This window comes from Talpa europaea (assembly GCF_964194135.1).
Source record: "Talpa europaea genome assembly, chromosome: 1".
Classification (NCBI taxonomy): domain Eukaryota; kingdom Metazoa; phylum Chordata; class Mammalia; order Eulipotyphla; family Talpidae; genus Talpa; species Talpa europaea.
In genome coordinates, this window is record NC_140073.1 from 54,671,522 (window position 1) to 54,697,607 (window position 26,086).

The 26,086-nt window shown below is 37.6% G+C and overlaps 1 protein-coding gene across 18 annotated transcripts in view; it reads right to left on the minus strand.

The window, feature by feature from the left end:
• DLG2 (discs large MAGUK scaffold protein 2) overlaps positions 1-26,086 on the minus strand; it is a gene marked incomplete at both ends in the record, with an annotated part of 1,956,162 nt that overhangs the window by 446,727 nt on the left and 1,483,349 nt on the right. For 14 of the 18 annotated variants that reach the window (XM_084247148.1, XM_084247146.1, XM_084247145.1 and 11 more), the window contains one exon: positions 20,966-21,121. The exons of the other annotated variants lie outside the window; for them this stretch is intronic. In XM_084247148.1, coding sequence (XP_084103274.1) covers positions 20,966-21,121 — 156 coding nt within the window. The remainder of the gene's footprint in view (positions 1-20,965; positions 21,122-26,086) is intronic. 18 annotated transcript variants of the gene reach the window in all.

Consider the following 26,086-nt stretch of genomic DNA (forward strand, 5'->3'; position numbering starts at 1 on the left):
AACCACTTATTAACTACTTCAATGAACAATTATTCTAAGAGTAGAAGTAATCAAGAGTAGAAGTAGTATGGGGTCATTGGAAAACAATCATTCATGACATATTAAAGATATAATGAAAGGTCCTTATAGATAAATGAGGAGAATGAGCAGGAAGAATCTAGGAAAACATCTTAGTGCTATAAACATAGAAGAACTAAGTGGCAGACACTTTTCACATATAAATTGTAAATCCTCAAAATAATCCCGAGATGGAGATTTGTATTATTTCCATGTAAATGGATAAGAAAACTAGGATACAGACCACATAGCTAGTGAGTAGTGGAGTTAGATTTTGAACAGAAGCATAAGCTCTTAGATATTACACCATGCTATTTATTATCATTAAGAGTGGTTGTAACCGGAGACTACAATCTGAAAAGTAAAGACAATGGGGCCTCCCCGGTGGTGCAGTGGTTGAGCGCTGGGCTGCGAAGCTGCCCACAGCCTATGCAGCGCCAGTTCGATCCCTGGCCCCCGGTGAGGGTCCCACATTGTGCGGCAGACCTCTCCTGCCGCCCGCTGCTCACCTCAGCAGTGTACTTCGTCTGTCTGCCTGTTCTGCTCTCTGATCTGGCTCTGGTGAATTCTCTCACCCTCCTGCACTTCTGACTGTACCCAGTGCTTGTATAAATAAATAAATAAATCTTTAAAAAAAAAAAAAGAAAAGTAAAGACAATGAGTGTACTTTCTGATGTGCCTTTAGCATTGGAGGATGGATGTTTGGTAGGTATTTAAATGTGGGAGACTAGAGTAAAAAAAATATCTGTTTGTAGATAGAGAGGGAAGTCATGTACATAGCTGAGAACCAAATCTGTTGATGTGCATGTATTCTACTAGGGAGGGTACGGAGAGTAAAAAAAAGAGATGTCTAAGGAGGTAGAGAAAAAAAGGTGGAGATGCTAAGAGTTTCATGAGTCTGGAAATGGGATTGTGGACGTAAGAAAAAAAAAGTTTCAGTAAGGAACATGTAACAGAGGCAGGTTTCCATTGGATTTAGGAAGCATCTTGATGCCCTTTGTGAAAACAATTCAATGGAGGGGTGTGGAGAGAACTTGGACTTCAGTGTTCTGAAGAGTAAATAAGAAATAAAGATGGCAGTAAGTATAGATAACTTTTCCAGATGGGAAGGAGAGTTTTAACATTACTTTTATATAATGAGATGGTTACAATATGTTAAAAGAAAGTAGAACTGAGTTCAAAAGTCAGCTCTGACAATTAGCTTTATCAACAAAGGAGGGATTCAAAGACTTACCTCGGAGATTTATTCAAGGGCTGGTGATAACATTTGTAGAACATCTAATAAAAACTGGTATTTGGTAAATGAGAGCTAAACCCTTATTAAAAATGTAAAATGTCTGAAGACCCCTGAGTTCTCTGAATAAGTTATTCTTTGAATATCTGTCATAGAGTACAACAAGCATCTAAAATTTAAGTGGGGGTCAAGATCGTGTAGTGAAGACATTGGGCTCATCTCTGTATATTTATAGCTATATTGCAGCAGAATAGTTAAAAAACCTCCTGAGAGAAAACCAGATTATTACAGTACATACTAGGAAGGACATTTGGAGGAGTCCCCAGTGAGCAGTGGAATTAGAGCAGGTAGCCTACCCATGTAGGCAGATGAGTTATGGTATCCCAGCAGGCCATGTAAGCAGCAGAGTGAAACTGGCAAGGTTCATATATGTTAACCCTTAACAGACCCAGGCAACATCCAGAAGCAGACCCCCATGGATATCAGCATGCCTTTAGTAATCTTTGTGAAGTGCCTGAGGGTGGGCCTGTGATAGCAGAACCCCTACAGATATCAGTGTGTCCTTAATGAGCTCCAGTAGGAGATAGTTGGACAGACTTCTAGACTGGACCCCAACAGACAGGACCTCCTGCATTCACTGATGACCCAGCTACAGATTACTTCTCCCTAAAATAGGGCACCATCTACTTGAAAAGTATAAATTCTATACCTTAATGTCCATAAAGAAAATAATAGGAAGTCAATTAACACAACTAATGAAAACCTGAGTCCTCAGGGAAATATTACACTACAGAGAGAGAACAAATCTTAAGAACCCAGCCACAAAGATAAGAAAGATATTTTTTTTCTTCCTATCAGATACTGAATTCAAAATTACCACTATAAAATAATTCTAAGGAAGGGAAGAAAATACAGAAAAGCAGTTCAAACATATGAAAACTAAAAAAAAAAAAATGAATGTCCTGAGAAACAAAGTTAATGTACAGAAGATAGAAGGTACACCCTTAAATAAGAAAATGATGGAGATGTAGAATTCAAAAAGAGCAATAGAAGAGAAAAAAAAATTGAAAAAAGCTGTGGGAGTAGAATAAACCAAATGGTAGGTTGAATCAGTGACCTTGAATATGATAATATACAAAGAATCCAGATGGAAGAAGAAAGATATGAAGAAATAAATCCAGAATAATCCAACTCTATGAGAAAGGGCAATATAAGAATAATGGGTACCTTAGAGCAAGAAGAGAGAGATAAGGGAACAGAGAACTTATTTAAAGAAATAAAAGAGGAAAACTTCCAAAACCTAGAGAACAAAACTAAAACAACTAAATAGACAAGTCCATGGAACCTAAAAGGACACCAAGGTATTTACGCAGCATTAAACCTATAGGAAGACACATGTTAGTGAAACTTCCAAGAGTTTAAGACAAAGAAAGTTGTCAAAACTGGTCTGGATGGTAGGAAAAGCACATGACCTGATCAGGCTCACATCTGACTTCTCTGAAGAAGCACTCCAGGGAAGGAAAAAATGTAATGATGTGATCAAAATATTTAGAGATTTAAAACTGCCAGTCAAGATTACTCTATTCTGTAAGGCTTTTCTTCAGATACGAGGGAGAAATAAAGGCCTTATTAGATGAACTGAAGCTGAACGGCTTTAGAAACATTAAACCCTTATCCAAGAAATGTTGAGAGTAGTCCTTCTATCTAAATCAAAGAGAACATATACACAAAACTGAACCAGGAAATAGAAGCACAAAGTAAAGGGCAAAATGGCAGTAGCTGATTTTCATATATGAATAATTGCTCTAAATGTAAATGACTGAATTCAGCAATGAAAAGGCTCATTGCATTTTGTTGGCTTAGTAAACAAAATCCCACTTTCTGTTGTATTCAAGAACTGCACCTGAGTTCCAAAGTTAAACATAGGTTCAGAGTAAAGGACTGATAAACTACAAGTAAATGGAACACAAAAGAAGGAAGGAATAGCCATACTGACAGAAGACAAAACAGATTTCCAGTTAAAAAGGTTAGCAAATGTCAGGTATGGACAGACAATACATAATAATTAAGGGAACAATGTATTAGGGAGACATAACACATATCAATATATACTTACCAAATGAAGGAATATCAAATAATATTCAACCACTGTAAACTTTTAAAATAGACATTGGAAAAAACACATCTGTGGTAGAAGACTTCAATACCCCATTCTCACCAATGGACAGATCAACTAGACAGAAAATAAATAGGAACATATAGCTTCAAACAAAGTATCAGAAAACATGGGCCTAATAGACATTTATAGGGCATTCCACCTCCCAAAATGTGAATACACATTTTTCTCAAGTGCCCATGGGACATTCTCCACATTGGCCACATATTGGGTCAGAAGTCAAGTATCAACAAATTCATTAAGATAGAAATCGTACCAAGCATCATCTCTGATCACAATAGTATCAAGCTAGAAATCAACCAAAAAAAGAAAGGAGGACAATTCTCTAATATGTGGATGAAGAATACTAAGTGACCATTGGGTTAGTGAAAAAATCAAATAATAAATTAATTAATACCTGGAGACAAATGGTAACAAGTATACAACCTTCCAGAACTTATGGGACACAGCAAAAGCACTACATAGATAGAATGCAATATAGGCCCCAAACAACCAAACAAGAAACACGAAAGAGTTCAAATAAGTATTTTTATCTCTTCAGGAATTATAAAAAGAAGAAAACACAACCCAAAGCCAGGAGAAGGAAGAAAACAATAATAAAAAGAGTGGAAATAAGTGAAAAAGAAAACTATAAGATATCATTAAAAAAAAAAAATAGAAGACACACGGAAATGAAAAGATATTCCCTGCTCATGATTTGGAAGAATTAACATAGCAAAAATGGCCAGACTGCCTAAAGCAATATACAGATTCAATGCCAATAACTGGAACAAATTTTCCTAAACCTCATTTGGAATCATAAAAGACCCCGAAGAGTCAAAGCAATTCTGACAAAAAAGAGGAATAATGGTAGTATCACACTTCCAGACTTCAAACTATAATACAAAGCTATAATAATCGATACACTGTGGTTACTGGAGGAAAAAAACAGGCCCATAAATCAATAGAATTGAGAACCCAGAAATAAACCCATTCTTATACAGAGAGTTAATCTACATCAAAGGAGCTAAGAATATACACTGGAACAAGGGGTAAACCTCTTCAATAAGTGGTGATGGGGAAACAACAGCCACATGCAAAATAATGGAACTAGACAACTATCTCACACCATATACAAAACAACTCAGGTTTGGAGGTAAGACCCAAAATCATGAAATACATAGAAGGAAACATAGCAAAACACTCTACTTCACAGATTTCAGAGATATCTTTGTGGATTCCTTTCAAACAACACGAGAAAATAAAGAATATAAACAATTGATATTAAATCAAACTATAATACTTCTATACAGTCAAGGAAACTGTCACTAAAATATAAAGGCATCTTAGTGAATGAGAGAAAATATTTATACAACATATATTTGACAAGGTGTTGATATCCAAAATCTACAAAGAACTCATACAACTCACCTTAAAGGAAACAAATAACTCAATTAAAAAATGGACAGAAAAGCTAAATAGGCACTTATCTGAAGAAAACTTACAAATGATGAAAAAATGCTCATCATCAAAATGCAAATCAAAACCACAATGAGATAACACCTCACCTGTGTGAATAGCTTATATTAAAAAAAAATCAGAAATTACAAATGCTGGCAAGGATGTTGACAAAAAGGAACCTTCTTACACTGGTTGAGTCCCTACGAAAAGCAATACATAAGTAAAACTGTGTAAAAAAAAAGAAAAATGTAAAAAACAAAAAAATAGATAGAGGAAACAAAAAACAAGGCAAACGATGTAGGTTTCTCAAAAGATTAAATGTGTATCTACAATGACTCACCAAATCTACTCCTAATTATCCCAAGAATATAAAATCAACATGCACTGCTATGTTCATTGCAGCACTATTTACAATAGCCAAACTATCAAAACTACCCAGGTGCCCAAAAACATGAGTGGATCAACAATATGTATATTATATACATATATATATATTCCATTTTATAAATATATAGACAGAGATACATAGAGAGCAAGTTATGTTATGGAATAGTACTCAGCACCTAAGAAAATTAAACTCTTGCCATTTGCAAAAACATGGATGGAGCTGAAGGGGATTATGCTAAGCAAAATCAGAAGGAGCAAGGGGAATGTTGGATGCGGTCACTTCCATGTGGAATACAGAGAAACAACACACAGGGTCAGATAGAGCCAAACTCATGACAAACCCTAGGAACCTGAAGATAGGATTGAGGTTAACAGAAGGGTAGGGGGAGGGAACACAATGGATTTTGCAATGTGGGTGCTTTGGTGTTAGGTATGGCATAGTAACAGCATCTCAAAGGGGAGGCCTATACCTCTAAAACACAAACAATGATGTACACCAATGTTACTCCATAAATGAGTAAAAACATATGTTTGACAAAATATATCACCCAATAGCTGTGATACAAAACAATTGTGAAATACTTGAGAATACTTTACGGAACAACTATAGATCATAAATGAGGTTATAGCTGACTCAAAAAAAAAAAAAAGCAAATTTAATTGTGTTTTCTGTTATTTTCATTTGAATACCATCAATTCACCCATGTAAATGCATCACTCAGGGTCTTTTAGTATGTGAACAGGGTTGTAAAATCATCATTATAATCATATCATCATTATAATCACATTTTCATAGACCTGTCAAAAAACCCTACATTTGTTATCAGTCAATTCTAATTACTGTCTCCTCAGTCTCTGGCCTGAGGCAATGACTTACCTACTTTCTGACTCTGAGATTTGCCTATTGGAACCTTTTATGTAAATGGGATCATGTGCTCCTTTGTGATTGGCTTTTTTCATTTAGCCTGATGTATTCAAGGTTCATACATGCTGCAAGGTTCAAAACTTCATTCCTTTTCTGATTGAATAATATTACACTGTGTGGTATGTCACATTCATTCATCAGTTTATGGATATTTGTATTATTTCCGCCTTTCAGCTATGATGAATAATGCTGCTATGAACATTGGTTTTATATGTACATCCTTTTCATTTCTCTTTGGTTTATACTTAGGAATGACATTGTTGAGTCTAAATGGGGGATTCTTAAATTTGGTTTTCATTAACAAAACTTTAACTTACTTATTCTAAAAAGTGAAAATAATTTAAAATTGTATAATGTTTTCCCTACTACAATCACACTCCCCATGAGCATAGTAAATACTTATATCACGAGATAATAAGTTTCCTTCCAGGCCTGATCTATGATGTGTAACCTTTCTTAGCATGAAACATACAGAGGATTGTGTTTAGTTAAACTTACAAGCTTGCAGAGGAGAAGCAGCAGGGGTACCTGGCATCTCTGAGCAAGTCCTATATCTGCCACAAACTACTTCTGTGACATGATCTTGGGCAAGTCACTTAATTTTGCTGGTATTATTTGCTTAAATTTTTAAAATTGGATGTAATCTTCTCAAACCCTTTCTCATCAACCATTCTATAATTTAAATGATACTTAGAGCCCCAGGAATATACAACTGAGCCTTGAACAACCATGTCTGAAATGCTCAGATTTTTTCCAATAAATTTAGCTGGGTCTCTCTATCCATAGGTTGCACATTCATGAATTCAACTACCTCAGTGTCAGTTGGTTGAATCTTCAGTGCAGAACCCAAGTATATGGAGGGCTTACTCTAAGAGACTTGAGCATCTTTGGATTTTGATATTGTGGGGGTCCTGCAACCAATTCCTCTGACCTTTGTAGTTAAGTTTTGGGGATGTCAAAGTTATATTGTGAATTTCAATTATATGGTATTCAGTGACCTCATCTCCAATAGTTATTGGACTATTAATTTAGGCTTATTTACAATAAATTCATTCCTTTTATTTTAATTTTTTTTAGCTATAGTTAGTGGAAAGAATATGAGAGAAAGGGAATAGCAATTACTTTCACCTTGCCAAACACTGACATTTACTTAGCATGCTAAGCAAACTTTCAGAGTGACTGGTGCCAAAAATAAAGTCCTTTTGCATATCTTAACCTGTTTTTTTTAATCTTCTAAGTTTGTTGAATTGATTTTTATTTTATTACCCTTCACAGGGTGAGTCAGAGTTGATGGGCAGTGTACTTGCTAAGGACCTTGATCTCCACCTTTGAAAAATCTAGCTGTGCACATTACAATGACTGAACTTCTCTAAGATATATTAGAAGAATCCATACAGATAGGACTTCTCCTGAGTTTCTTGTATTGGCACATTATGAGTACAAACGAAATAGACTCAAACAAAAAGTGAACATCATCTTTCACAATGTATAAAGAAAATCTGTTTCTGTGGCCTCAGAAATCCCAGGGAACATGATTCATCACTTCTTCCTAGGCCAATGGGGTGAAATATCACACAGAGAGGATTCCTCTCCATCTCTTCCATGCATTGCTCTGAACCAGAAGAAGATCTTCTACCACAAATGCAAACCCCACTTTGAATTGTGGGTCAGCTTTAGGTGAATACCTTTGACTATGGTCTACTGAATATCTATTCTGTCTCCTGTCCCATAGGCAACATTTAGAAAGGATCCTGCCATAAAAAGGTGACAGAGAGATATGCTATCTTCATGTTACACATAGTTATTATTAGAGGAAAATTCACAAATTGTTGTGGATTTTTCTTGAAGGTCATTTTTTCTCCTGGGCATTATGGGATGGAAATTCATGAAGAAGAATAAAAGATCATTTGCAAGGCCCCTTAGTAGCTGACACTGGACCTGACAAGAAGAAAGGAAAGATCTGAAGACAACTTGAGAGGGCAAATGTAGGGTTAGAAGGAACTTGAGTCTTGAACACATGTGAATTTCTACTTATTGACCTAAAAAAAGAGATTAACACCATGGCAGGTGTCTCATTATGATACCACAATGAGACATAAGAGAGGTTTCGTTGAGGGGCATAGCAAGGACCTTTTAGATAGAATATCACTAAGAAACCAGAACTATATTCTTAGATGAAGACTCAGGAAAGACAAGTAGTATTGCAGAACTATGATTCACGGGTGGTCTTTGACCAGAGATTTATAAGAACATTTGAGCAGTTACCTGAAGCATTACTGGCAAAGACTATCCTGATTCCCATAATCACTGTCCCATGTCTCTTGTAATTTTTTTAACTTCTGAGTTTTAAAAAAGACTCTGAGAAATATTTGGTGTTTTGGAACCTGCATGTTAATGCTGCTCAACAAAGAAAAGTCTTGCTGCCTTTTCTGCTCCTCTGTTGGAGAAAGGGTCTGCATTAGAGACTGTTTCATGGTCAAAGGATCTCAGAGTAAGATTCCAACATGAAAATCAGGGCAGGAATCTGGCTAGGACAGAAACAGAGCTTTTAAATGGGAAGCCAAGAGGAGAACACGAAAGGCAATAGCTCCTGCTTGGGGGGAAAGCCCTACTTAACTACATGATACCTGCCAAAGTACAGAAGTGGCAGAACATGAGACTTCCAACAGTGAAAAAGCAGCAGGAATGGACAAGAAAGCCTTTTCACTTTGCCTCTACCAGACACTGTCCAGCTCCTAGAAGTCAGGGCTGGTGTGGAGTGCCAATGTAGACCATGAAAGAAAAAATGAAATGTATATCTGCAGTAACATTAGGCTAAGTGACAAAGATAAGAAGACTAAGCAATCTGTTGTAAGTGAGGAGGATCCAATGGGGAGAAAGTGGAGAAAAGGCCATATTATAAAACATATTAGAAACGGTTCTCCTGCACTATGTGTATATAGCCAAGGGACTCTGAAAAGAAGAAAAGAAAAGTCCCAGGGGCCTCCCTGGTGGTGCAAGGGGTTAAGCACCACACTATGAAGCAATCTGCAGCCACTGCAGCACAAGTTAGATCATTGGCTGGCCAGGGAGCTACCCACATGGCACAGCAGACCTCTCCTGTCTCGCCTGCTGCTCCCCTCAGCAGTGTATTTCAGTCAATCTGCCTGTCCTGTTCCCCACTCTGTCTCTGGTGAATCCTCTCACCCCCCCTCCCCCTGCATCTCTGGCCTATACCCCAGTTCTTGTATGCATAAATAAATAAATCTTAAAAAAAAAAAGTGTCAGAATGCCAGCAGCCATACTAACAGAAATCTGGTCAGAGACTCCTTAGTTTACTCACAGGCCCTTTCCACATACCCAGCACAGTCTAAAGTCTGCCTGCAAGGTTCCAATGCTAGCAAGACTTTGAGTTGATAGAGCTGGAAGGAAATCTAGGCTGTCACTTGACCAATTAACATTTCTCATGAAGAATGTCTAAGCACTTAAAAACCAATGAATAAAAACCAGTAGTTATAATATCTAGAACAAATCAGATGGATCTAAAATAAACAAGGCAAAAAGCTGGTTAAAATATGCATATATGAAAATGTCAATACAATCTATAATAAATTTCTAGACATTTTCTAAACATTACTGATGACTTCAGATATATGCACAAAAAAAATCTTCTGGACCCAGTGGTCTGTAAACCTCCAGAGACAAATATTGACTTGGGTATCCTCAGAAGTATCAACAATGTACAGGACATACATTACATATTTGTGGTCTGAGTGATAGTATTTTCATTTGTAAAGATAAATATTGGACTAATTTTTTTCTAGTCTGTCTTCCCTCTCAGAACTTGTGTTAGACTCTATTTTTTAACCTCTAATGCTGAGAGAATGACATACTAAGTTGTATGCCAGAGGCACACAAATGAAAGAGCATTAGAATGAATTTAAGAGAGATGGAAATAATAAAGAGAAGGAAGAGTCTCATCCTCATCCCCATCTTCAGAATGGACCTTCCATTTCTGTTAGGTTGTTCATAAGAACACCTGATGGGGGCGACCGCTTCAGGCTTAAATCCAGGCTGGATTCTGTTGACCAAGTCACATCCGGGTCCTGCACATTCTGTCCTTCATTCAGAAGACACAGACAAAGTCTCTGGCTGGGTTAACTATGAACAGTATAAATTCACACTTTTCAAGCAAACCATAATACTCCTCTTTACCCACGGATGTATTTTTTTTCCCTCTGGAATAATCTTGGGTTTTAATATTCAATTTGGAACATGCATCCCTGCTGATGTTACAAAACCTTACTCAAGGTGTTCTTTAAACTTCATATGAGCTTTTAAGCTACAGAACTGAATGAAAGGGTTGGAATAGAAGATTTATTCTCTGCTCTGAGAGGTAAATTTTGAACCCTTAATCAAAAAAAAATTCTACATTCTAAAATATGTAGATCTCCATATAAATATGAGGAATCTTGCAGAGCTTCCTTTCCATACTGCTAATCCCAACATCCATCTCCCTTTTGCAGTTCTCTAGACTCACCACTCACCATCAAACTATGAATGGGAACAGCCTTTTATAAAAACCTTTAATAAAAAATTATTACCACCTCAACCTGAGGGATCTATTCAGGGTTCATAATATATCACTTAACACACACAAATATAATGATAGTTAAATTTAAGGAGGCACTTAATATGTGTCAGATATCATTCTTACTACTTTTTATATAACCTTCTTAAATCCTTATAGCATCCCCATGAAATGGATACTACAACCCCATGAAATGGATACTATATTGTTATCATACAGATGAAGATACAAAAAGTTCAGCTAGTTGTCATTTTTACACAAGTTTAAAGAGTTTACACATCCAGAGAATTTCCGGGACAAGATTCACCTCCCAACAATCTGATTCTAGATTCTAGATTCTTTCTTGATTCTAAATTTTTAGTCACATAATCATATTCCTTATCTATTAAAATTTTGCAATAAATGGACCGTTTTTTCTCAAGCAAAGTTCAATACTTGAGGAGTGTGGTCAAAATAACATTCAATAAATACATAAATACATGCTGAGCACATCTGAAAGCACAGATCTACTGCAGTCTGTTTAGTTTCAAATCCTATCTGTATGACCTTAAACAGGTCACTTAATCTCTAGTCCTCAGTTTCTTCACTTGTAAAATGGAGCTAATAATAACACATACTTTCCTGGATTACTGTGAAAGTAATGAGTTAATTTGTAGAAAGTTCAGCCTGGAAGTTATTAAGATTTTTAAAATATAGTGATAGTGATTATTTTTATCTCCGTTGTCATTATCACTGCTAGTAGTACTAGAGGCAAGAAATCATTCTTTTTTTTTGCATTGGGGTTACAGTAGTAAATTAAATAAACAACAAAAGACCTTGCTATAAAGAAATCAACATTATAAGTCCTGATGGCACAATTTCAACTATCACATCCAACTGTTTCCACTTTTCAATTCAAATACATATTGCAAATTTTCTACTAAATTAGAATAATCATATATTTTCTAGGTTATTGTGAGGACAAAATGTGTTACCACATATAAAAGTTTGCGCAGATGAGTTGATAAAAAACATGCTCTATACGCACAATGGAATTTACAGAACTATAAAAAATGAAATCTTGCCATATGCAACAACATGGATGAACTCAAGTGTATTATGATAAGTGAAATATGTCAGAGAAAGACAAACATTGTATGGTTTCACTAACACATGGTAGATAAAAAAATGAGAGTAATGAGGAAACAAAATAAAAACAAACTGTTAGACTATAAAGACAAAATAGTAGTTATTAGAAGGGAAGTGTGCTATACCAGGTAAAAGGGACAAACAGTAAGCTGATGAATGGAAACAAGATTTCTGTTGTGAATATAATGTCACATATAAAGATGTTAATTTATTTATTTTTTATTTATTTTTTTTTAATTAGAGGCATGTTTTATTTATTTATTTGGTTGTTTGTTTTTTGTTTATACATGCACTGGGTACAGTCAGAAGCGCGGGAGGGTGAGAGAATTCACCAGAGCCAGAGCAGGGAGCAGAGCAGGCAGAAGGACTGAAGTACACTGCTGAGGGGAGCAGCGGGCAGCAGGAGAGGTCTGCGCGCCATGTGGGACCCTCCTCCTGTGGCCGGGGAGCAGCCAGGGATTGAACCGGCGCCGCAGAGGCCGCGGGCAGCTTCTCAACCCAGCGCTCAACCGCTGCGCCACCGGGGAGGCCCTAAAGATGTTAATTTATAATGTTGCACACATAAGATCATTAACTTCACATTAGTGCTTTTAATTAATATCTATGTTGTTATGGTTTAACATTACTGTCTTGATTTTTTCTGGATTCCTATAATCTTCCTATAATGATTTGGCACTGTGTTTCCTTACAGCTACTTAGCCTCCAAGGAAAATTATTTGAAAAAAAAAAAAGGAGATTATTTGAAATTGTGCTTTTTCTTCAGTTGATTATTGCTGTCCAATAACAGAATGGTTATTAAAGTAAATACAAAAATAGTTCACAAAACACAAGAAAGACAACCTAAAACTAAAGGAAAATATTTACACCCTCTTAGATAAGCAATCTGACTTAAAAAAAAAAAAACAATTAAATGTAAATTGTTTTATCACAGTGATTTGAATATCAGAGAACAGGAATGTTGGCAAATGATCAGCTTGAGTTCATTTCCCAGTTCTTCCAAGCCTTCCACTCACAATCTATATGCCATAATTGTTATAAAGAGTAGGTGACAGCTTTTTCTACAGGGTGAGTTCCGTATCTTCCTTCCTCTTGAGAATAGTCAATGCAATTTTCATTCCTTTTTAAATAAATTCTTGAATATTAAATGAAAGAACATTTATATTGGAAACATTCTTTCCTTTAATAAATATATATATACACACACATACACACACACTCATACACACACAGAGAAAATGGCATTTTTAAGTGTCTAATGAAAAATTTTGTGCAAAAATGAAAAATTATGTAAAAATATATAAAATTAAAAAATTAAAAATTTAATTGCAGTAAAAGAGAAAAACACAATAACATTAACCATCAGAACTAAAAAAAAAAAAAAAAGAATTAACTTCAAAGCAAGAGGTATATGTTCAGTATGAACCCTTGCATATTCCACACTACAGAGAGAAGAGAGAAAAATCTAATGCAGCAATGTAACAGGGTGGTCCCCAGGAAAGGGGGAGGTTCCCTGCCCCACCCAAGGGAGGGTGGAGCTGAGCAGGAAGAGGAGAAGCTGAAGAAGAGACTGAGGAAGGAAGCAGGATGGAGCCTGGAGAACTGGAGGAGGCGCATGGAGCCTAGAGACATGTGAAAAAACTGCGCTTGTCTTTTGGTCGTGGACTGGGTGACACAGATGTGGGTGAGACCCGTGGGGAGGTGACAATGGCAGCTTTTATCTTGATGTTGATTTTGCTCTTTTCCTTCTGGGCTTGTCTGATTGTTTCTGACCCTTTGCTGTGGGTCCCCACTGGAAGGTGCTTTAGACTCATGGCAGGCTTTGGGGCCTTGCTCTGGGCCAATCCCATATGGATGGACTTTTACCCACGAGGGGACGGGTAACTTTGGGTGCTTCACTTAGAAACTAGACTCTTTGCCTTACCTGTATTGTTTCCTAGTTTTATTAAAGTTTCTTCCCATTAAAGTCTCCTATGTTTTGTGTTGATGCGGCGGATGGCAGAACCCGTTTAGAATAAGCAGGTTTGCGGGGCTTGGGCTGCCCCTCTCCCTGTCCTATAACAGCAAGAGCAGCCTCATGACTTTGCAGGAATAAACTAATCTCTCCTATTTTCCTTAATTCAAATTGGGTGCAGCGATCACCTACTTCAAAAGGGCAGTGAAGTCCTTTGAAGAAGCTGTTGGCACGTAAACTTGGGATGGGACTGTGTGTTATGAGCCATGCCAGAAGGTTTTCTTTCCTGGTTTTAATTAAAAATTAAATTATGAGTTCTTTAAGATTATATCAGTCTTTTAAGAGCATAAGAATGCCAATGATTTGTTAAACATCTTCTTTCTCTTGTTAATGGTGTGATTTCCTGGATTAAATCATGTAAACAAGGCTCAAGCTACCTTTCAGGGCCCACAGATGGTGGCAAAATGGAGACACAGGGGGTGCGTGAGAAGCTGTGGTACGGGTGCAGAGAGGTTAAGTCTCTGTGGCAGTAGGGACTGGGGTGTGGGAATGCCCTGGATAACATCCTGGCCTTTCCGTTTGCTAGATCAAACCCAAACTTTGAGGAGTTAGAATTTTCAGTAACAATAAGGTAGGTACAAAATGTGCCTGGTTACTAATCTGTGCTCCATAAGGTAGCTGTTGTTTTGTTTACATTCCTATAAAGATAAAAAGATAATTAGGAGGTGTGAAGTCATATGTGGTGACTTTTTCACTTTTACAGGGAGTCTATAAATGTAATAATAGAAGGGAAATAAATGATTTTGCCTACAGTGACAAGAAGCATTGATGCTAAGAATGACAGAAATAATTTGCATCAACAGCATTTTATGGTCTCAGAGGACGTTCCTCTGCTGATAAATATGTTCCATCTGATTTGTAATATCACTAAAAATAAATACACACGAGTTGAAGCCTTTAAATTAGAATAAGTATATGAAGCTAGTTAATAATAACTGATGGGTCTAATGGTAGATGATATTCATCTGTTCCATTTCCCTGGATTCTCATAAAAATCATGTGAGGAGAACAGCACAGATATGATTATTCCCCCTTTGCTGATGAGTGAAATGAGGTTCTAAGGGAGGTAACGTTCTTCTGAAACATACAGCCAAGGAAAGTCTTACATCCAAATAGCTGGACACAACCCCTGACTCCTCTAAGATAACGTATCATCACTCTCTCAGAGACCTTCTCATAAGCTTTGCCTCACTTCCTTTATGTTTTCTCCCTGAGTTTCCCTCTTCAGTTTTATATTTAAAATATATATGTATTATATGGACAAGAATGTTCTAAAAGGAGGCAATGCAATCACCATCCAGTGAGTACCCCATGTCAAAAAATGCTTCCCATTGAATCAGCCACTAAATAACATCCATTCTATTTGATAACAAATTCTAAATCCATTGAGATCTCCATTTCTTCAGCTTCGGTTAGTTCTATAGGATTTCAGTGGTAGTATGCTAACAGATCTTCCTTACTTCAAGCTCTTTCCCCTCAGCTCACAGACTGATCTTTCTAAAAACACCAATCCGCTTCTTCAGCCCGGCTGCTCCTCCTCTTCCAGCAGAGGCCCCTCCACCCAGGCCCTGATGCTCCCAGCTTACTTGGAAGGCAGGCCCAGCAGAGGTGCAGAACCCATCTGTCTCCCCCGATGGTGTAGTCCAGCAGCTAAGTGTGGACTTGGAGCCCGACTGCCTGGCTCTGCCTCCCCCAGCTCAGGGACTTAGGTAGGTCACTTGACCTCTCTGTGCCTGTTTCATAGTCCATAAAATGGGGCTAAGAATGATCTCCCTTCACAGGGTTATGGTGTAGCTCGAATCAGCTAATAAACATTTGGTGCTCAAAAAAAAGAAACACCAATCTGAACGATGTCTTTGCTGAGCTTTAAAACTCTTCAATAGCCCTTTGCTGTCTATAGGATAAAGGACAAAATTCTCAGCTTGGTAATCGAGGCCCCCTCTGATCTGCAGCTGCCTGCATTTTCAACTTTAATACTCACCCAATAAAGCTTAGCCACATAGAACTTTTGAGGGTCCTAGAGAGTATGGTGCTTTATACACTTGAGGCTCACTTAACTCTGCACAATTCCACCCTCACCTAACTGAGGAGCTCAGTGTTTTTCTGAAAACTTTGAGAGGCAGAGTTACATGATTCCTCCTCTGCTTATTTTAGAGTCTCCCATCTACTTCTATTACAGCACTGGTATGTCCAGAAGCTCTATTTGATTTTGGATTTATAGCTTTTGAGACAATTAAGGTATTAATAGGGTTTTTTTAAAATATTATTTTGCAAGGACAGAAAATTTGACAAAGAGAGACCACTATAATTTTGGTATATAGCTAAGGTCTTGTGAATAAAAATCTTATTTTGTATCCCCAAACTAAGCGTGGCTCAAGTTTGGCAACTTCATGATTTCAACAAAGGGAATGAGTTGTTGACATGGATTATGAGCCTTATAAAGAAGAGTGAGAAGGTAGCCTAGCAGATGGACCTATGAGAAGGTAAGTTTATAAGGTTAAGTTTCCCATAAATAATGCTTCTTATGAATGCCTAGGAATTGGTGAAACAAGGTTGCTTCCATCATACATTTTATATTGGTCTGATCTTAGTTACTACACTGCAGAAAGTGAGGGCCTTAAGCAGATATAAATCACAAGGACAGTAAAAAATTTTTCACCGACATGTCTTGAAAATGCTTAAGAGAAGGGGCCATATCTTAATCACCACTGAGTCCCTAGCATGTAAGATAATGCCTGGTATCTAGCAAAAGTCCATATATATATACTCTTAAATGAATAATTATGTATTGTGACCATGTAATGTCATATGGTCCATTTCCTATGCAAAATCTGCTAACATATTTTAATTAGCACTTATCTACTATAGCTCAGCTTTAGTTATCAACTGCAAAGAAATAATAATTAGGACTATCTATATAAAAGGACAAATGAAAAAACATCATACACGCTGAGAAAACAGACGAGAATATTATTCTCCTTGCCCTAGGAATATAAAATACTTAATAACTTACTGACTGTTCTTACAAAATAGAGATATAATCACAGCATCAAAAACTTTTCTCTTTTTGTAAGAAAAAGATATACTGGATAAGCAGTTGTCCCATAACAATCCCAATTGCTTTTTTATAAAGCTCCTCATTTTAGCTTGATTAAGGTTTGAAAAGTCAATTACTCGAAACGTAAGCTGCAGCCTTAGGTATTGGCATGTTGCCAAGTAATTTAGATTTCTTTCCTAAGTAAATTTTATAACTTCTGTTTTCTTTTAGATTATATTATAGAAGTAAATTGTGTAAAAAAATAAATCTATCTCTGGATGTTTGTTATCAATTCAAACGATGAAAAATCAGATATTCTCATTAAAAGGCGGAGAACACAGATGAGTGAGTCTCCTTGCTTTCGCTGATTGGCCTCTATTCTTCTGAATAGTGACTGGGGATTAAGCTGCTACCTGTGTAAATGTGGCTTTACAGAGCTGCCAGAAATGCTAAACTGAGACACTAACTGACATATTAACACGTGCATGCTTCTGGAATAGACTGAGAAATTCTCAGATGCCCTGAAAAATATACTTTACCACAGGTTGCAACTTAGAGGTTAGTTGGAAATTTTCTTCAAGTTTTTTTCTTAGCTTTGTTAGTTTATAACTTCATCAAACATTGTTCTGGCATAGTTGTTCTTGCATTTTGTCAGTTCTTGATAAATATTGGTTGAACAATTGACAGATATATTCCTATATCCTTTTTAAGGCAAAATATCCCAAAATATCTTTTATTTTATCATTAAGTGGAATTACGAGCCTGTGAAGACAATGGATTGGGTTCCTCCTCATTACTAGAATTAGAGAAGGGTTTGTCTCTCTAATTCTAAATTTGCATATACCTCTGAGATTTTATGAGTTATTCAAGGTCCTATGGTGGCATAAACTGAACTTTAAACATAGAGTGTGAGACACACTTAGTTTGAAAAGTACATAAAGGTACGGTTATAAACTTCCCAGGAACGACAATTTACGGTAAGATCTAAGATGACCAGAAGTTAACTAGGCAAAGTATAAGAAGTACTTTTCATTTGAAAACAAAAAAAGCATATGTGAACAGCTTGAGACATGAAGAGATTTAGTTCATACTGTGAATAAAAGGAAAGCCAATATGAACAGTGTCATCGGCAAAAGAAAGAGTAAAATGAAATGTTTAAGAGGCAGGCAGAGGCTACATCATGCAGAGCTTGAAGGCTATGTGAATGCCTTTGCATTTTATAACTAATGCAAAAAGAGAGAAATAGATCAGATCTGTACGTTGAACAGATCTCTTCGGCTGCACTGAGGATAAGCCACAAGGATAATAGTGCGACCAAATAAAAGTGTATCGTTTGTGGGAGATGATGAAGATCGGGAGTAAAGTGGTGGAAATAGAAAGAGAAGAGAATGAACAGATTTGGGATATATTTTTGAGGTAAAATCAGTAAGACTAGAAGAACTAAATGATGGTTGAAAGGGAGAACAAAGGGTTAATGATTCTCACAATTTTGGCCCATGCAATGGGATAGATGCATGTGCCATTCACTAAGTTGGGGGAATGTGGAAGGGGGGCAGCAAAGTTGAATGAGATCAAGAATTTCAGTATCTTGGGCCTCCCCAGTGGTGCAGTGGTTGAGCGCTGGGTTGCAAAGCTGCCAGCAGCCTCTGCAGCACCGGTTTGATCCCCCGCCGCCAGGCGAGGGTCCCACATGGCACGCAGACCTCTCCTGCCGCCCGCTGCTCCCCTCAGCAGTGTACTTCGTCCATCTGCCTGTTCTGCTCCCTGCTCTGGCTCTGGTGAATTCTCTCACCGTCCCATGCTTCTGACTGTACCCAGTGCTTGTATAAATAAATAAATAAATCTTAAAAAAAAAAAAAGAATTTCAGTATCTTGATCTAGTGTGCTAGTGATGATGCCACTAAATGTGTGTGTTTGTGTATGCGATTTTTTTCCCCTAGAAATGAATGATAAAATACAGAGAAAGAATAGAAGGGGGAGTAGAGGCAAGTGGACAGATTTAGAATAGAAAATTGAACTCCCCAAAGGAGGATGGACGATGGGTCTGGGGACTAGTCCATATCGGGAGGGCTGATTTGAAAAAGGCATATTCAAAACTCAATCACATTTCTTAATTTGGGAAAAATGATGAAGAAATCCTGTGATTTTCTAATACAGATTACAGGAACCAAACTGAAGAACCATATCATTTGGGCCTGCAGAAAAGGCAGACTCTATTATCTACTCATTGGGAAGTTTTTGGCAGCGGATAAATCAACATCCCCAGTGGGGTGCAATGAATATAACTTATATGTTCATTAAAAAATAGCAGGGTTAAAAAATGATTGATTGACAATGAGCCAGAGGGAGCGATGAAAATGTAGAATAGAAAAAAGAATTGAAAGTGGGAAAGTTTTTTTTCCAGCAAGCAAAGGTCATGCCTCAGCTGATGCAGGTAGTAATGGTCACTTGGGTGTGAATCCCAGCCCCGCCACTTATTAGTGGGTGACCTTGGGTGCATCGGTGACTTCTCTGTCTCAGTTTCCTCACTTGTGAAGATAACTATAAGAGTGAGTTTGAAAGGTGATCTTCAGGGTTAAAAGAAATAGTTCATAAGAAATACTTAAAATGCCTGGCACAGAGAAAGAACTCAAAATAACTGTTGTCTTTAGCCTTTTTGTAGCTAACAACAGATGCATGGCTACTAGAAAGTCATTATTGTAGGTGTGTACCTTCTCCCTTTTCCGGGGATGTGGTAACTTCACTATTTTAGCTTCAATGTGTATAGTTTACTGAATTAAGAGAAAGGACTTGTTAAAAATTCAGGAGGATTTAATTAATATTTATAGGGTGCTCTAAAATGTTATTAGACTTTAGCTGCTGAAAATTAGTAAAAAATGCCCCAGCTCATTACACCGCCAATATCTATATATTTCTCATTTTTTTCTAGAAATCTTAGACTTTAAAATTTGCTCCCTAACTACCCAAAGAGGAAGGTAATTGACTTCTAAACTTTCTCTTTGAAAATATAAAAAAAATAAAACAGATGCTCTAATGACACACTTTTGGCATTTTTAGTTTGAATCATCCTAAAACTCTATTTTGTCAGCACTGTCAATATTATGAAGATAGTCTATCTATTCCAGCTCCGCATTATGTATAGAGCCATGGCAATTGAGGTCTCTTGATTTAAACTGAATTGTAACTACTTGATAAAACACAGGCTTCTTTTCATACTCTGACTCTGGCTACTAGGTGAAGATAGAGTTTCATTATTTATCAAGTGTATGCTTTGGCATATTGATGCAGAATTACATGCCACCCATAGACTGAGAACAATTTATTTACAGAGTATTGTCAAGAGACTGAAAACATCTAAGGTCAAATTGGACTCCACATTTATTGACAATATCATATTGAGGGAATCACCTTAACTTTTCTGAACCCCTGTTTTCTTATATATAATAATATATGATATGATATAATATAATATATAATAGTAAGAGAACATACATGGAAACACCTAGCAAGAAAACACAGTAAAATAAGATTATATTATTTGTGGTTAGATAGAACTACCTAATTCTATAGCTGTGGCTGCATTATTTAATATCTCAAGGAGTTAGTTAAATTGTGACATCAATTCTACATTTTGTTAAAATGTTAAATGGTGATAGTTCTATCTTTCATTAGCCTATGTTATGCCTGGAGAATAGTAAATGTTCATCAATTATTATTTAAAAATGTACTCAATAAATGTTGTCTTTCATCCTTCTGTATGAAGAAACAGTGCTAGTTAAACTTCAAAATTAATTCTTCTAGAAAAGTATATGTCTGAAGATTCTGTGGTCATATTAGAAATAAAAAAAAAAATTCTTAATTTCTCCCATTGCACTGAGGGAGAACATCTCTGTTACGAGGGAGGTGTCCAGTACAAGAGAAGTGAGCAGAGGTGGATTCTACCCATTTATCCTGTGGAAGCACATGCAGTTGGAGATGAGGTGAGAAGCGCATGCAGTACCTGGTCATCTCAGAGTCAGGGAGCAGGCCTAGGTGATAGTGAGGGTAGGGAGCTGAGAGAAGGAAGCTTTTGTCACACTCAACAGGGGAATAGTGCCTGGGAGAAGCAGGCTTATCACACAGTTTGTTCACAGTGCTGTAAACAGGTTCCGGAGGCCTGGTGACACAAGAGGAAAGAAAGTTGCATGGTTAGCACACCCCGAGCGCCCGTGCACCTCTGCACAAAAGTATAAAAGTGAAAAACAATGCCTTGGGCTTCATGAGACCCGAGTTAACATCTTTTTAGGAAACAGGATCTCTGCTAAGACATGAAAATTTTGGCTGACATCGTCCATAAAATATAATTAAAACCCAGAAGCTAGATATTTAGTAGAATCAGAATCAGCCAAGAGATGCCATACCGTTGTGGATAATCCAGTCTGACATGCCAAACTTTGGGATCTTCTGGTGTGGCTCCTCAGGTTCATCTAAAATGTGGCCTTCACAGACACCTTCCCTGACCATGCATTTTTCAAAGATTTTTTTTAACATTTCAAAATAATTTTTTTCAACATGAAGTCATCTTTCTGTTTAGCTTGTTTTGCTTAATTGATAGCTGCCACTCTTATCATGCTATAAATTGTATGAGGCTAGAGACTCTCATTTACTGTTAGCCATTTAAAATAGAGGTTGTCACACTGTACAGTCCATAAATATTTGTTGACTGCAAGTATGAATGAACAAATGAACACAAATTCCACATTCAAAGTGCATTTTCAGTAAAATTTCTACTAAATTGATCTAGGAATACTGAAACATCTGAAATAGCTACATTATTACAGTTACTTATTTTTTATAGTTATGTAAAAGCAAGTATAATATGGTCAGATAATTTTACCTATAACCCATATACTAGAATAAACCCTATATTAGAATATCCTTGGTGATTAAAAACAAATCTCACAACACTATTCCCTACACTTAACTGGTTTGGAATTGCTGCCAATATTTTCCCTTTAAAGGAAGGATTGGTAGGGCCTCCCCAGGTGGTGCAGGTGGTTGAGCGTAGTGCTGTGAAGCTGTCTGTGGCTTCTGCAGCGCCGGTGAGGGTACCACATGGCTCAGCAGACCTCTCCTGCCATGCCCGCTGCTCCCCTCAGCAGTGTATTTCGTCAGTCTGCCTGTTCTGTTCCCCACCCTGTCCCAGTTGAATCCTCTCGCCCTCCCGTGCATCTGGCCTGTACCCCAGTTCTTGTATAAATAAATAAATAAATAAATAAATCTTAAAAAAATAGAAATAAAAATAAAGGAAGGATTGGTAGCTTTAAATTGAAATGGACTTTCTGGCAGTCTGGAAGATGGAGCCCTGGAAAGGTAAGTCTGATTTGGAGTGTAAGGAGCAAGTTAGGACACAGGAAGGTGCATGTGGGAAAAACAGTTAGTACCCCAGGGGGTGGAGGGGGCAGCCCTCAACATGACCCCCTTTGTGAAACAGGTGCTTGGTCCCTGTTTCCTGAACTGATTGAGGACAAAGAGCAGGAAGGGAAGAGGAAACAAAAGCATTAAGAGGAAATCTTAGCTAATTTATAACTTTACTGTCAGCTAGTCAAGGCTCAGTCTGGAAAAATGGACTCTTCCCTTAATGCTAACATAGCAACAACAAAGAAAGAGATGCCTTGATCTGTAACACAGAAAAGGGCTGAGGAGGAGGCCGGAAGAATCCAGGGGCCTATTTTCTCATCCAGAATAAGCCTCTTAGTTAAAGTGCTACAGTAAAAGTGCTTAAAGTGCTCAATTTTTTTCTTACTTTAAGGAAGCTCACATACATTCTTAGTTAAGACAAGTACTTTGTTTCTCAAAAACCCTTTAGTAAATTTGTACATTCCTATAAATTACAGACATACAACTTAGAATGGTAAAAACCAACTCCTAATGAAAGTTAACGTAAAATCATTCTTAAGGGTTTATATCAGTTTTTATAAGCGGCACACTGTGCAAAGTCACGTAACAGGAAATACTTTCACTGAAATACATCTTTTATTTTGTATATTTCTTAAATATTTATTTATTTATTTATTTATTTGTTTGTTTATTTATACAAGAACCAGGGTACAGCCAGATTCACAGGAGGGTGAGAGGCTTCACCAGAGACAGAGCGGGGAACAGAACAGGCAGACTGACAAAATACACTGCTGAGACAGGAGAGGTCTGCTGCGCATTGTGGGACCCTCGCAGGCCAACCGGGATTGAACCAGCGCTGCAGAGGCTGCGGACAGCTTCACAGCGCTGTGCTCAACCGCCTGCGCCACCAGGGGAGGCCCTGAAATACCTCTTTTAAAAAGAGATTTGATATGAGTCTTGATTTTGTGGCCTCTGTTTTTGCTTTGCAGATATATTCAACTTTATAAAGATTAAGGTATATTTCCCATGGTCTTCTTGGCAGAAAGACCCATGACGCTGGTCAGATAAAGTCACCTTGGTAGAGCACATTACTGTCTGCATCTAAAATGTGGTTTACACACAAAAATTCAGGTTGGAAAGGGGTTTGCATTAATGGGCTACAAAAATATCAAATCAGAAATGAGGAGGCATGTATGAGCTCTATGGGAACTAGTCTAGGTGTCACGAAAAGATATGACATGGCTGTCCAGCGCCTCCTCTATGAGATATAGCTACTGTGGCAGAGATGACTGGATGCTTCCCAAACATCCTTTTACTGCTTTTTCCTTATCAGTAGAAACCCAATTTTCTATTGGTGACTTCCTGCAATACTTTATTTCTCAGCCTCCCAACGGGGCAGATGTGTCCCTATTGAAATGTTCAGCACAATGTGATTAAACAGAAGATTTGGTGGCACTCCTGTGATGGCTGCTTAAAAATATATCTGATTTAGCTGGTGCCCGTGCAATTTCTCTCTCTCTTATTTCCTCCCTTTGCTAACCTGGGACCCGATATGAATGCTAGAACTTCAATAACCATTTTTAGCCATGAAGTAACCTTGGGGGTGAAAGCAAACAATATGAATGGTGGTGGAATATACCAGAGCCTGTGTCACTGATGACAGGGAGTGATATTATACAGCCTCTGGTCTACAAACTGCTGGATTTATTTCATGTAGGATAAAAATAAACCATCTTGTTGAAACTAGTGCTATTTTTAGAGACCTAATATTGACAGATATACTCTTGCAAAACGTAAGAATGATAATATAACACAAGGAAATAACTAAAGGTAGGTTCTACCATAAAGTGTTTATACATTTAATTATGCTGGAGGTCTATTTAACACATTGTGTATACACAGAGATATAAACAATGCTGTTTTCTGATTTCATCATTTATAGACTGTGACTGTTTAGAGAACTCACTGCATCTTTATTAGAAAACACATATAAAATGCTAGCTGATCTAAACCACCAGCACAGGACCTAAGTGAAAAGGAATTGATGATTTTAAGGGGATGAAACAGTTTCCTGATAATGTCATTTCAGTAACATTGTAGTTTCTGCCATAGGAGGGCTGATTCAATTTTTTCAGTCTGATATTGACAGACCAACAAAATGATGTTATCAGTTTATCCCCATTAGTCATTATTTCTATATTTTGAGACAAATTATCAGAATCAAGCTGGCTAATATATACCTTGGGGGGAAAATTAGGGAAATAAAGTTTACTCAATGAATATGACATAAAAGGAGAACCTATATATTCTCCAGCACTGAAATTTTACAACTTTTAACAATATCCTTTTGGAACCATTTTATGAACATAATATCATGCCGTGACTCACATATGTAGTAGATCTAGGTGTGTGGGGCAGGCACACAGACTTTTGATCTTAGAAAGCACTATTTCTTTGCCTATAGTCACTGCCGGAATTGTTTCACAGAGGACTTATTCCTCACCTAAGTTTAATTGCTTATGATCCAAAGTCATATTATAATGCAGATACAGCTACAGAGATAGCAGTTTTATTTTTACCTATCATTCAATCTTTCCCTATTTATTTACATGATATTTTATATTGTTACTGGCTGAAGACCAGACATATTGAGACGGGGCAAGCTAGGGTTATTAGGCAGTTTTTAGGGACAGTGCAGGAGGGGATCTTTGAAGAATTCAGGAAGGCTTCAGAGATAAGGACAAGCAAGGAAATGAAACCAATTCCACTGGGAAAAACAAACATCCCAGCACCACAGATAATCTTGTTAAGGATGGTCCTGGTTTTCTTCAGATGATAAGATAAAGTGTAAAGATGCTCACCGGGAGGGCTAGACCATAAAGATAAAAATATAACAAATGGGGAAAGCCAGACCTGTTAGATAAGGAATGTGAAGATCTCCCACTCAGTAGCAAATTAAGTGAGACAGCCAAAAACTGGCCAATCACAAAGAGACTGGTAGAACTTTAGAATAATGAGGGAAAAAAAGGTATATATTCCCTGAGACACAATTCCGCTTTGGCTTCCTTGCCCCTCCCAGGCCTGGTTCCCTGGCCTGGGAGTCCCACTTTATTTCTGCTCTTTTTCTTCTCAATAAACTTTTTCTAAACAAACCTGCCCTGCCTCTTCTCGCTTGCTTGCCTGAGCGTCTGCGAAGTTCCTGCTGCGGCTTCCTGAGACACCAACCCGTGGGGGGTCTAGCGGCTGGGGCTCAGCACTGCCCTGCAGCCTGGAATCCGTTCCTGGCTGGGAGACTAGGCCTGACAATTCCGGCATCAATATCAAATCCAGTTTCATTTCCTGATTGTGACAACACTTGATATCAGAAGATAGGTACATGAAAAAACACCAAAACATAACAAAATGCTTGGTAAAGTATCTTGCAATATTTTTTTCCCCAAAGATTTATTTATTTATTTATGCACGCACTGGGTACAGTTAGATGCGTGGCAGGGTGAGAGAATTCACCAGAGCCAGAGTAGGGAACAGAACAGGCAGACTGACAAAATACACTGCTGAGGGGAGCAGCGGGTGGCAGGAGAGGTCTGCAGCCCAAGTGGGACCCTCACCCGGTGGCTGGGGATTGAACCAGCGCTGCACAGGCTGCGGGCAGCTTCGCAGCCCAGCGCTCAACCACTGCGCCACCAGGGGAGGCCCATATCTTGCAATATTGACAACACTATCTTGTAACTAACTCCTAAAT